The sequence below is a fragment of the Gavia stellata genome, chromosome 6 (genome assembly GCF_030936135.1).
Source record: "Gavia stellata isolate bGavSte3 chromosome 6, bGavSte3.hap2, whole genome shotgun sequence".
In the NCBI taxonomy this organism is placed as follows: domain Eukaryota; kingdom Metazoa; phylum Chordata; class Aves; order Gaviiformes; family Gaviidae; genus Gavia; species Gavia stellata.
The window spans coordinates 21,315,322-21,329,125 of NC_082599.1; the positions used below are offsets into that span (position 1 = coordinate 21,315,322).

The following is a 13,804-nucleotide window of genomic DNA, read 5'->3' on the forward strand; positions in this document are numbered from 1 at the left end:
TTAGCAAACAGGTTCGCTGAGACATTTTGTCAGAATTCTCCCAGCTTGTGAGAAGCTGATTGCAAAAGAGGAAAGCATGTCTCAGACCTGCTGCTGACAGTTGTTGCAGAAGCGGGAGGTGTGGGTTATCCTCCCCAAAATAAGCCTGTCGATTTGGAGGCTATAATCAAGCTGACTGTCAGTAGGCCTGCTGCCTTACACTGACAAGGGTTGATTGGTAGGAATTGAGAAAGATCTGGTTTGGGGAAGAAGGAATCAAGAGTAAAAAGTTTCTACGAGCATCTTCACTTCTCTCAGGAAGAAGAAAGGGACTCTCAGCATATCTGCTTCTGCCAGGGACCAGGGAAAAGCTACCAGCCCTTTGTGGCTGCAGAGCAGGCAGGGTGCTGACTGATCAGCAGCCAGTGTCGGCTTAAGATAATACTTCGTATTAAGTTTAAAAAGTCCAAGCTGTGCTCAGTTTTCAGCCCACATGACCAATTTACTACTGGTATGAGGAGATGAGACTCCATTGGCTTCTATGGACTGACCTATGTTTATGCTGGTAGTGAATTAGGCAAAATGTATTCATTCTGGCTGGATAGCAGAACCTTTGATTAAATTATGTTTTTCTCTATTTTTTCATGAAGGGCTACATCTGGTCATGTAGGAATAGCTTGTAACAACACTGAAACATAAATTATTTGATGAACTACTTAGGACTATTCACTTAATGCATGATAATCCTCTGAACATGTTAACAAGCAGCAATTCTCTGATGATTAAACTGCTTTAAAAATGTCTTTGTACTCATATGTCATTAGAATGAACTTGGCACTTCTAAAACATCCATTATTCATCATGTTCCAGTGTTGCATCTGACTGTGTATCGCTTTAATTTCACTCACTTAACAAAGCAATCTATTCATTACAATAGTTTGAAACATGTTTTCTAAATCAAAAAACCCCTAGTTAAATATACAGCGTTACTTATCTTTACATGTATAGTAGAGCAAAAAAATAACATCCCAAATTATAATTACATACTTAGTGCATTTAAATATGCTAACTAAAACTAAACGGATGTTTTAAGAAAAAACTTTGTTGAAATCAATGATATTGTTATTTGGGGAAGCAGGATAGGTAAAACACCTTGCTGAAAGCACAAGGTTGACCTTTCTTTCTGAAATAGTTCAGCAAACATTGTCTGAGTAATCCTTTTTCACACGCATTTATTGTCCTGATCACTCAAGAAGCAGAGAAGGATGGAGTATTATTACTGCAAATATGAGTACTACTTATATATTTTATTTTTTAATGGTTGTTTCCAGCTTCTCCTGTATCTTTTCATTTTACAAGTCCTGGGTCCTTCCATACATTGTGAACCCCATTAAATCCTAGATTAGCTTTGCTCCTTCTTGAATCTGTGTGTGATGGCTGTTCCAGAAGTGGTTCTTCACTTCCTAGCAAGCCCATGAGATGTATCTCAGAAAGCATCGGACTGCTGATTGACTCCATGTTTGAAGATTTTTGACTCATGGCTCCATCTCCTGTAAGCAAAAGATGGCTTTTGTCAGAGGAGTTAGACAGAATACCAGCAAAATGGACCACTTGAAGAAGTATCAGCAGAAATGCATTTTCTTTTCAGTGTAGCTAAATGAATTTCCAGTTGAACTAGTAGAATTTTGGTAAATAACAGTGGGAGATGGGCTAATAACCTCCATACAAGCCAGAAATCTTTATTCTCAGAGTGCATGAGAGTCTTGCAAAACATGCACAGATATGCCTGACTAAACTTCTAATTGTTAGATTTTGAAAAGCACTCCAGTCTCTTAATTTTGCTTTAAAAATGCTTCTTGGGCTTGCTGGGAAAATAGTGGATAGTCACCTATGCCGTGCTGATTTCTCACAGATTTTTGATCAAACATGTTTTTAACACATTCTGATTCCATTTGTTGCCAAAGTAGGATGTTTGAACAGCTATGGAAGGTTTACAAATGCTTTCCTAGTAAGCAATAGAGGTAGGGATTCCTTGTTGATTGTATTAACACTTTTGACAGCTCTTGGTACAATAAAAGTCAACATATTAATGATTAGCCTATGAAAGTGTTAAAATAATGTAATTCTTAAAATAATGTGAATAAAATAGTGTGAAAGAGGTGGAACAATTGTGTGGTAAGAGGAAGATACTGAAAGAGGTGGACTTGGAAAGATTTCAGTAACCATTGATCTCTCTGTGTTTGGGTAAGAATGTTGATGGAATCAGAATAAACCAAGAAACCCAACTGTGGGCTCGCTTTTTGACATTTCTGTCTCTTCCTGTGAATCACAGTCCTCCTTTGTTCATAGCCCAATAAATAAGAGTTAGTTTGCAATAAGAATTAATTACAGAGAATTTCAAAACTATATTAGTATATAGCTTTTTTCATCAATCTTCCCTTAAAAAAATGGGAGTTTATGGTACATGATATTTAGTGCGTCATCTATGGCAGTATCAAAATTGAGTTAGTGGTGTCTCAAGCTTTTGTACACCTTTCTATGGTCAGACTTCTTAAGGTACATTAAGCTTTTCCTTCCAACTAACCTTGATATTAATTGTGGATGTATTGCTATAGCTTTGGCTACATTTATGTGTAATTCAGCCTATGAAAACCCTTATGTTGTATATGGAAATAATTCTGAACTGTTTCACACTGAGGAATTCTTATTTACAATGCAAATAATCTACTGTTTCTACAAAATGCTAGATAAGGACTTTTTTTTTTAGACTTATTTAATGTGTCTGTATTTCTTTAACACACAGCCCCTGTTCTCCCTGGGGCATATCAGCAAAGCCAGTCCCAAGGATATGGATACATGCACCAGACCAGTATGTCATCCATGAGGTCCATGCATTCACAGTCTCATTCAGCAGGTCTGGTGAGTATTGGATTTAAAGAACGATTTTATTTGGTAAGCAACATCATTAGCTGTTGTGAAATCTCTTAAATGTGAGTGAATTGGTCTCCTTTAATTGTATAGTTGGACTATCGACTGACCTAGTCCTGAATGTAAGTAATAGTCCTCATGTATAAAAAAGATTAAGTGACTGAGGGCAATGGCAAGAACTTTTATGTCAGAATGCTTTAAAAAAAATTATTTATGATCTCCAGAAGGCAGAGAAATAACTGAATCTTCTACCTGCTAAAACAAATAGTAAACGCTTGGACAGTATTTCACAGGCTGAGTTTTGATGTTATGCTCTGTGATGAATTCAGGCTTCTGGTGCTGGATGAAAAACCACTGATTTCTTAAGATCACTCTGTTGGTTTAAATTTGTTTAAGATTTTTTGATGTACTGATTTTGTACTAGCAGGCTTTGAGCCTATCCGTATTACTAATCTCTACTTGTGTAAAGCTAGCTCAGACTCCATATTGGTGTGCCCTTTCTGATTCAGCAGAACAATCATGCACCCACTTGATCCTGCTCCAAATCGATTTATACTGCTGGGCAACTGAGAATAAGCTTTATCATGAAACTATGGCCACAGTCATGAAGTTCTTAATTGTGGTGGATGGGAACGTAAAGCTGGAGTGAATATTTCATTTTAGAAGTAACTGATCATGGAAGGAGAACTGAATGGGTATGCAGCTGGGGTTTTTAGGAAATTGAGCTTCTTTTTTCTTTTTGAACACTTTTATAAAATTTAATGGTTATCATATTTTTTTATCATATCACTGTCTAGAGATTTCATAGTTCAGATCCAGTCACCTTTTACCTTAAAAATATTGACTTGTAATTTTGAACGGATGTATATTTACTACCTCTGTCAGCTTTTTTAGAGATGACGAAGTATTTTATTATGAACCAAACTTAGAGCTTGCTGAGCAGAAAAAAGCTGTTTTCAAGATTAGGTGAAACTTGTATTTTTCTTTAAGACTGAAACTCCATGGCATTTTATATTGTAAAGATCATGGCATTGTGGGAGGTTTGGGTGCTTTCAGGCTTGCCAGTTTCTCAGCTGCATGGGGGCTAAGAGGGCTAACTTGCTGAGAAGTCTGGGATCCAGATACCTGCATCTTTGGGTGAGCCAATAACCTGGGGAACGCTTTAGACACCTGCATGACAGCTGTGAGGCAGTTGATACTGGAATCAACCGTTAATTTCCAAGGATATCGCAAGGCACTTCGGGAGCTGGCTGCTTTCCAAAAGGGCCAGTGTCCAAAAAGTGGGAGACCTGGAAGCCTGGGTTTTGCCGGCAGATTTGCTAGTCAGTTGGGAGCAAAGCAGCCTTTATATCCAGCAGATAGAGAACGGAGATGCTTGCAAATCTCGAAATGCACTTAGCAGCCTTTGTAGCTCTCTGAGCAGGTAGATGGCTACTATTTCCCTGATATCTCTATCTCCCAGTGACTTATGTGGTGGGCTACCTGTTGAAACAACATCATTTCAATCATCTTGAGAATCATTGTTTGCCTCTCCTTCCAAAACTGGGAATGCAAAGGTAAATTTCTGTTTCTCAGTTGCTGTTAAAAACTGAGTGGGTTTCCTTGAAGACAATAAACCCCAAACATTTCCAGAGGGAGGAAATCAAGGACCGCTGGCCTGGTGCTGACTCATAACTTGCCAGTCTGGTGGGGAAGACAGAGTGTGATCTTAGCACCCCCAGGGTGATGATTCTGCTCCAAAAGAGACGTCTCGGATGCAGCTAGAAACCTGGCATACTCCCTTGTCTTTCCACCTTCACATCAAAAGACTATCTTTTCTTTAGCTTGTGCAGCTTATCCAGGTGTGCTGGGCATGTTACACTCAGCTATTGGGATGGCACAAGGGGTTCCCAGTGTGTGCTGGGGGAAACCTCTGGTTGGGGACGTGTTTAAGTGTAGCAATTTGCGCAGACTAAAGATGGAAGGCAGCCTTCGGGTGCTTTTCAAATGCAGTGCGGACATGCCCCAGGAGATCTGATAAACTTACACAATGTTAGGTTCATTGCTTTCAGCTGCCTGTTTGGTTCTGGGCTTGCAGCAGTACTGCCGGAGATGCAGCCTTGTCTGGCTAAGCCAGGCAGAAGGAAGAAAGAAGTAAGAGAAGAAAATAAGGGGAAGAGACGGGAGAAAAGAAATCCCGGCCTGAATACTGGTCTCAAAGCACAAGCAGTTTTTGAGACTTAACTAAAAGCAATGAAGGTGACAAAGTCACCCGTAAGTGCCTGAGTTTGGCCAGGACATCTGTAGGGTGAGAGTGATTAAGATCCCCTGGGTTATATCAGACTGGGGATGGCTGGAGAGTTAGCTGCTGTAGTAAAACCTACTCCTTTCAGCTGGTTTGTTGCACTGTTATCAAATCAGGGTCCCCAAAAGACATATGTTCCTTTTATAATCACATCTACCAATTTCTTATACTAGAAATAGAAATTTTCTAGTTTCTATATTTTCAAATTCTAGTTTATTTAATTTTGAGCATGATCCTAACACAGTCTCTGGGTAGATTTTTTTTTTTTCCTAGATAAATTGTGTTATTTTCTGATTCTTAACTTTTGCTCACTTTCTATGAGCAGTTCTGCATAATGGGCTGAATTAAATTGTTGCTGAGTACAGAATGTTTTATAACAGACTCCTGAAGGCTATTTGCCTCTTTGGAAGATAACAGAGGGTGTTCTCATGTCTTCAGATAACTAAATGTGGTAGGAAAACAAAACCTAGGTTGCAAATTGGCTTTCCTTGATAGCAGTTCTATGTGAAGGATGCTGCAACACGTACTTTTCCTTGCAAGGAGCAATCCATGGAATAAGTATAAACTGGTGGATGAAGTGGAAATGTGCATCTGTCAGCTCACATCTGGCTGGGGAGCTGGGAATATGAGAGCTGGGCTTCAGTACTTCATATGCACAAGACTTACTGTTCCATCTAAGCAGTAGCTGTAAGTTAGACCTTTGAGGAGGTGGGAGATAAGTGAGTAGTTGACTGTTTTATAAAACCAAAACCTTTTCTTATACCCTCTTGTGCTCTCAGTACCTGCTAAACTCACTGCTGACAGAGGAATAATTCACTAAAATGCATTTTAAAAATCCCTGCTTTGAGTCCTTTAAGCATTGTAATTCTCAATTATATAGCCCAGACTACACTTTGAAGTGATAATTAGGCATTAAATGCTAACAGGATTATTATGGAGATTTCTCCTGACAGCCATTTAGCACCTAATTAGGTGTTAAGGCCATAAATTCAGGTTTCTCAGCAGCTTTTAGGGCCCTAATAAATTTTTTTTAAAGTTTGAAATTACCAGCTTGTCCTCACAACTCTGCCACCACAGTGATGTAGTCAAGCTGCCTTAAAGGAGACAGCAGTAGTATGTCCTATACCATGATGTTCTAAGGATGAGTGAACATCCTTCTAGGTGAGCAAAAACTTCTCTGTTTTTTTTCCAATTATACGTTAGTTTCATAAAACATTTAATCTCTTCCCGCTGTCTTTGCCCATTTAAGGGAGACATGTAAGCACGGTTCAGAGGAAAATCTATTCTCTGCCTTATGCCAGATGTGGACTTACTACCGTTTTTCTTAAATGGACCTTTTTTTGAAATAAATTGTTTAAAGGACTAACTGCTGCTGATCTTGTAATAGCATGTTTTTCACTGTTTTTTTGGAGTTCGTTTTGAGGCTCAGTAGAGAGATCAGTTGAAATAGTTGGAAAAAATAAGATTCTCAAAGGCAGAGACCATTCCTTAGGGTCTTCTGACCACCAGTTTTCTAGTTTGTGAATATTTAAGGAATTTTTGGTAATGATAGAACCCTCCCAATTAGTTGCTTTGATGGCGTGCATAAACAATGATGCTTTTTTTATCACCTTCCATGAACACTTGGAAGACATTAAGAAACCACCGAGAAACCACATACGTCTGTTTGAAAATCGCTCTTGGTCACAGCCTGGAAGGCGGCAACATTACAAGGCACATCAGGGAAAAATTATATTGAGCAAGACTCAAATACAGTTCAGAATAGGCTTGTCAGGAAAGGTAGTGGTCTCCGGTGTTTAACCAGGAGTTGATATCTCTATAGTGTTTAATCTGCAGTACCAATGATAAAGGCAGAATCAAGACAAAACGTGTATTTCTAGCATGGGAAAAGTAATAATGAGTTGCCCTATAGTGTTTGGATTAGATGAACCCACATTTCCAACATGTGACAAATGGCCTACTCACTGTGTGTGGAGGAATCTCCATTTTTTCTGGAAATAATTTCATTAAAAACCCTCAAAAAACCATACATGAGATGGACTAAAACTAATCCAGAGTTGTTTTCCTCAGCTGGGAAGTAGAACAAAGTTTGCTGTCTCTTAAAAGGTTCAGACAATAGTACTAAGCATTAATTCAAACATTGACTGTTTTTACCTTTTTTCCTTTAAATCATTGTACCAGAAAAATTCAGCTAGATATGGTGACATATAAAAAATTGCTGGTAGGGAAATTGAATATTATCAGTGATGCTTGAACTGCTCTTGACTTCTGTCAAGAGACAGGGTGAGGAAAAGAAACTACTCCTGGGAATTTTAAAAGCAGCTAGTTTTGTTCTGCTGTTAAGACACAAGGGGAGACTCTTCCCTCTGAGTTTGAAAATCCACTTTGAATTCCAGTAAGTTATAGCATTTTATTGGTTATGAGTGGAAATAAATACTCTATTTAGAAAGAAAATGGAAATCTTGGCTTACAGTGGACAGAGGCGTAGAGAAATTTGGCTTAGCTAATGACAGGACTTTGTGTTCTGTTTAGATCAATCTTTTATCTGAATATGCAAAAATGAGTATTCATAAAAATTATTTTTGCAGACTTTTTGAAGTCTTGTTTGTCTTTTTTTTCATTAGATAATAATGTATTCCTAATTCTTAATTTGGGGTAAAATCCTAATGAAATGAACTACATTCATTGAGATGGCAAAGTTAATGTCCTGGATGAAGACTTTGTTTCTTCTCTATAGTGAAGACACAGGAGAAGCTATTTGGGAATCACACAAATAGGGAGCAGAAGCACAGCTAGCCATGGCTGGATGTAATGAACTGTTACTAGTGAATATATGAAACAACCGTTGGAATATTTCAAGAGGCAGTGAATGGCTTGAAATCTGTTCATATGAGGACATTGTACAATGTAGGTTCACAAAAATAATTACCTTGGTACTCAGAAAAAGGGGCTGTATTCACTGTATATTTGACAGGGTGGAGGGTGTACTGTTTCTTTTCGACAGGTAACTTGTGATTTCACTCTCTGCCTTGCTCCCTCTGTTCTTTTTCCTGCTCTTTTCATTTTCTTTGTGCAAAGAAGAGAAGGAATCTGTCTCTGTTTAGGCTTGAGACTTTACAGCCTTGTTTTCTTTCCTTCAACAGAGAACATACAGAGCTATGTATGACTACAGTGCTCAAGATGAAGATGAAGTTTCCTTCAGGGATGGTGATTATATCATCAATGTGCAACCAATTGATGATGGCTGGATGTATGGTACTGTTCAGAGAACTGGGAAAACAGGAATGCTTCCAGCAAATTATATTGAGTTTGTTAACTAATTTTTGTGTCTAGTCCTTTGAGCTTTATTATGATTTACTCAAAACCTGACCTTTTAGAAAAAGCCAGAAGAATCTTTTAAGAGTACATGTTCATTACTTTATCACTGCTATAACAGTCTGCATTCTCACTCAGAGTCCAATTTAGAGTCCTTTAAAGTAAAGATAAATAATCAACAAGAAGCTCAGAGCTTTGAAAACAGCATTGCTTATAATAGTGCTCCCTCAAGATGAAAAACGTATATGGAAGCTTGGTGCTGCCAATCCTATAAAGATTTCAGTCAATTAGCTGTAAAGGGGAAATATCTTTTCCCTACACCTCAAAGACATTATTTCTCATTATAATAACAACCATAAAATCGATTCACTTCTTATGGCACTCTGAAGTCACAGGAGGTTAACACACTGAGTTTGAACACATCTCCAAATTATTAGGGAGGTGTTTAATGTTTGAGCAGTTAACATCCTAATAAAAATAAAAATGTTGAGTAGATAATTCAATCATTTGAAATAATGACAAGTAATATGCTAGTAAAAAAAAACAAATAAAACCCCCTACTGCCCAGCAGCCTTACAGTAAACAGGTCTATTTTGACATCGGAAATTTCCTGGCTCTTGCATACCCACATCTAGTCCTAGATTATCCATTTTCTCTTATTTCCAACAGTGACCTCTTCTCTCAGCTTTGGTTGCATCCCAGTCCATCAGTTAGATCCATGCCTGGATTCATGGTTCTTCAGTATCTTTTCCACAGAAAATTCCTTGCAAAGACTATCTAGAGTATAAAACCTGTCAACTCTTCTGTTTCCTTCTAATAATACTTAGCTTTTAAATAGAAACTTCCATTAGGGCAATGTACAACCAATACTTCATGTTAGTTCCTTTACCTTCACCTGTATTGCTGTAAATAAATATCCTGTGTGAAGCCCCAGTGCTGTTCAGTCACACAAAGCCTGCAGTCACATCCCTCCTTCTTACCACAGGTAACTCGCTTAATGGCTGCTTTGCTGATGAGCTAATGTACCTACCCCTGCTGCAGAAATACTTGCACCTCCATTGAGGAGTGGAGGAGAGCTCTGGTTATTGTAGTGCATTTCAGCTCAATGGCCTGTTGCTTCGGTTTCCTCCAAAAATCTTGGTGATCTGACAGTGGGTTGTATGCTTGCCAAATGATTAATGATGTAGAAATAGAATGTTTTCTTTTACTGATTTAATCTTTCTCATAACTGACATCGAAGGGAAAACTAACCAAACAGAAGTCCTACATACTCTATGCCATCATGCTTCAGTTTAGCCATCTGTAGAAAACAGTAAAAATATTTTGCTGACAAACCTTCACATACGCTATTTGGTGTCCATTAACTTACAGTCAGAACTGTGAGATCCAGGTCTCAGTCTGTGAGGCTGAGGAGAGGATCAAATGACTGGTGACATAATGGACCTGTAAGAGGGACTGTGTCAGCAGGCTTGGGTCACAGGGAAGTTGCTTTTGCTTTGACTGGGTGCCAGGAGGGTGCCACGTTCCCTCCCAGGGAGAAACTCTGGGAGGAAGGACAAAATAGTTAAAGATTCATGTGGGAACTTACTCATGTGGATGCATACATGTGTAAGGAGAAAATGTTTTTGCCCATAGTATCAATTATGGTGTTCAGCCATGTGCTAGAGAAGTTAATTTTGGCACAGCTCTTAGAACATAGAGCCTGCACTGGCATTCTTCCATTTCTGAGATTTTAAAAGTAGAATTAAATGTAGAGTTTATAGACAATTTTGTATTTCTCGTTTCACAAAGTAAGCAAGCCTGCAATATGTATTTAAAGAATAAAGAAACCAGGCAGTATGGATTTGTTACGTCAACTGAAAGTTGTCAAGGCAAAATAACTGCTAGTTCTATTTTTGCATACAATTAGGAATTGGAAAGCTTATGCAATTTTTTTTTAAGTGTTGCTAACATGGGGCTGATCCCAGCTGCCAAACAGGGTGGAATGACTGCATTAAAAAAAAAAAAATTAAAAATGTCCATGACTGTGGAATTGCCTGTGCTTTCTTGTCAGCTGCCTAATTTCAAGTCTAAAGCTGACCAAAAGTATCTAACGTCAAAAAATGTGGTTTAAAAACAGGGATGTGATACTGGAAATATGCAATCTGTATGGGTGACACTGCTGTCATTTAAAATTCTTGAAAGCTTTGCATATAGAGCTACTGCTGCAACAGACCCTTATGCATTACTGGTGACTTCCACATTAAATTAGCAAGCTTTGCAAGTCAAATGGCTTTTTCAAGAGGCTGATATGGTAAGCTGAGCTAGAAGCTCTTGAAATAAGCAGTCTGCTTCTGTGTTGGTTTTCATCACCAGCCATCAACAGCAAGGAGAGGAATCCCATCTTACGATGGCTGGCAAATTTTTCTGATGGTTCCTGAGGCACAATTGGTTATCACTTGCTGCTCTGCTGCTCTATTAGCTCTGTAATGCTGACAACAATAAAAACAAGTTGTCAGTTTGTTAACCAGATATGAATAAAAGGAAATATAGGGAATAGATATGTTGCATCAAATTGCAATTTTTAGTGACTTATAAAAAAGAAAGTCTCCACCTCTAAATACATTAGCATTCTTCCTAAGTGAGGAGATGGCTTGCAGTGTTGAACACTGTAAGTATAGTGAAAAGTAGATCAGAAAATGAGCATTTGATGACATTAGAGGACTATGTTAAGCTAAACAATGGAAATAAAATTTCCTTTATGAATTTCGAATATTCATTAGCCTGGCAAAGCAGCTAAAGCAATTTGCAAAATAAAAAAGGTCAAGAAAACAAAACAGTATGTGAATTGTATTTCTCTTGAGAATGGTATGTCAGCAGAATTATTAAGATCTGTTTTAAGTTACTCATTCATGTAGTCAGGTTTTTATATTGTATATGCTTAGTAATTCATGTTCATATGGAATGGTTCCTGCTTTTTGATATAAAACAAACTTCAGTGCCATTATGCAGCTTTGTTCTAAGCAACATTATCCAAGGCCCAAAATTATCAGAGTGCAATTATAAAAATGTTTTTTGAGACCTAAAATCTGTAAGGTAGGTAAAGTAAGTCAGCAACTAAATTGTGCCAGCACAGGTTTTACAAGGCATATGTTGGAGCCTGTTACATGCAGTGGGATATAGGGGTAAACAGACATTATATGCTGTCTTGTCACCTTTAAAGTATATATTCTTTTTTAACACAGCATGTTCTGTTCACTATACTTTCTTCCTGTAGAAAACATTTTTCTGGGGAAAGGAAAAGACTTTTAGGGAGCCAAATTTCCCAAGACGTTCCAAAGTTCAGGTTGGAAGTTCACACATTCCCATTTTAAGCATTTTAGAAATAAAAAAGATACAATGTGCTGTAATTCTTGCTAACATGAGTATAAATGTAGGAGACAACATATAGCATATTCATACATATATACAAGAAAAAATGGGTGCCTTGCTTTTCATTACTCTTTCTTGCCTGGCTAATCTTCATTTTCTAAACAAAGCTATTTACAGATACTGTAGTTGTAAGTCTTCATTATGGAACATTAGCATTTAATCTTGATGAAACAGGGTTTTCTTGATTACATTTGACATACCATAAACCACTTCAGCAGATTGGGATTTGACAGAGAATCACCTCCCATGGATTATGTTTTTGACAAATGTGTCCCTACCAAGAGTTCCTCGGGGATATGGAAGGTCTCCAACACTTGGGAAAGGTAATAATTCTAGTTTTTATTGTACAGTGACTGCACGTCATCTTGTACAATGAAAAAGAAATGAGAAATACAGAAGTCTTTGGCAGAAAGTGGAACAGGGTATAAAACGTTAGATTTTAATTATGTTGATTAATACTCCATTTTAAAATACAGAAAATGCTTTAGTTAGTAAATGTTTAAATAATATACTGAAACAGACAAAAGATGCTGTTGAAAGAAGATTTCCAAACTCATGTGCTGGCAAATGCAAAGTACTGGTGAGCTGTAGAAGAATAAACCATTTTGCAATGCTTTAGTGATTTTCTCCAGCTTTATGCCATAGGAACCCCATATCTCCTTTTGAAAGAAAACCCGAAAGCTGTATTTCCTAAACTGCCTGCACTACAACAGTATATTCAAAGGAATTCCATATGCTTCTTGTGTCTGATAAATAGAATTTGCATATTGTACTTAAGTTGTAATCCAGTTGTTGTTGACATTTGTTTAATTATTATTTTAGGGGGGAAAATAAGCTATACTGTAGCATTTCAATTGTGTATTTAATATTACTATTAGAAATTGCTAGATCATTGGAAGACAGCAATGACTGTATTGACATTGATTAGCATGATGTGGAAACTCTCTCAGCTGTTGGTTTTTGCAGTGTGATATAAAAAGCAAAAATGAACCGCTGTGCAGTTTGGCTTATGTTTGCTTTAAAGTGTGTAAAGTTTTAGTTATTTTGCAAAACTGTACTGTATTTGGGAGTATACAGTTATGAAGGTAACAATTGTTTTTCAAAGAACAGATATACTTACTCTTGGATCATATGATGTATCATCTTAATTTGGCTTTTGTTATGCAGAAAGTTAACACCAGCTATTAAAATATATTTTAGTAGAAATGCTTTAATTCCTGTTTCTTCCTCTACACTGTGAATATTTAAGCCTTGGTGGACTAGAGCAACATCATGCTGCCCAAAGTACTAACCTATGCAAACTAGTTCACATTTTAGTTGATGTCACAGTGGATGTAACATAACAATTTATTTTGCGTAACATTAAATGTCATTCAAATAAAATATTAAACCCAGCACTATGTATGTATTATATTAATAAACAATACTCTGGAAAGCTATCATACCCATTAATATAAGCTATCAAAGATTCATATTGTTTTAAGTAAGGAAGCTTTGAGTTTTCAAACTTAAGTAGAATATTTAGCACTGTTATTCTTCAAGCTTTGATCTCAGAAAATAGTTTCCTAAAACACCCATTTTATTTCAGAAGTGCCATCTCCTCAGAGGGTTAATTTGCTTTTTCAGTCTGTATTTGTAACCCTTCAATAGAACAGTGAGTTACATTCCATGTCCCTTGATTTGTTTAAATAAGCAAAGATAGTAAGTGAAGGAGGTCCACTGATTTGACTGTTAACAGTTTGCTGGTCTTTGAATGGGCATTTGGTTAGGTGTGCTCTCAGTGCAACACTAATGAAAACAAATTGGATTACTGGCCTCTTTAAGACAATTTTATATACAAATGTGGTTCTTGCGTTATCTTTATTCACTTACATGAGCTTATTTTTA

General features: G+C 37.3%; 1 protein-coding gene across 6 annotated transcripts in view; it reads left to right on the top strand.

Annotated features, from left to right (window-relative positions):
- Window positions 1–13,312, top strand: part of NEBL (nebulette) — a 280,541-nt gene extending 267,229 nt beyond the window's left edge. For 5 of the 6 annotated variants that reach the window (XM_059819111.1, XM_059819112.1, XM_059819107.1 and 2 more), the window contains 2 exons: window positions 2,783–2,898; window positions 8,335–13,312. In XM_059819111.1, coding sequence (XP_059675094.1) covers window positions 2,783–2,898; window positions 8,335–8,511 — 293 coding nt within the window. In that variant the 3' untranslated portion in view covers window positions 8,512–13,312. The remainder of the gene's footprint in view (window positions 1–2,782; window positions 2,899–8,334) is intronic. The other variant, XM_059819113.1, reaches the window with a different exon arrangement.
- The last annotated feature ends 492 nt before the right edge of the window (window positions 13,313–13,804 follow it).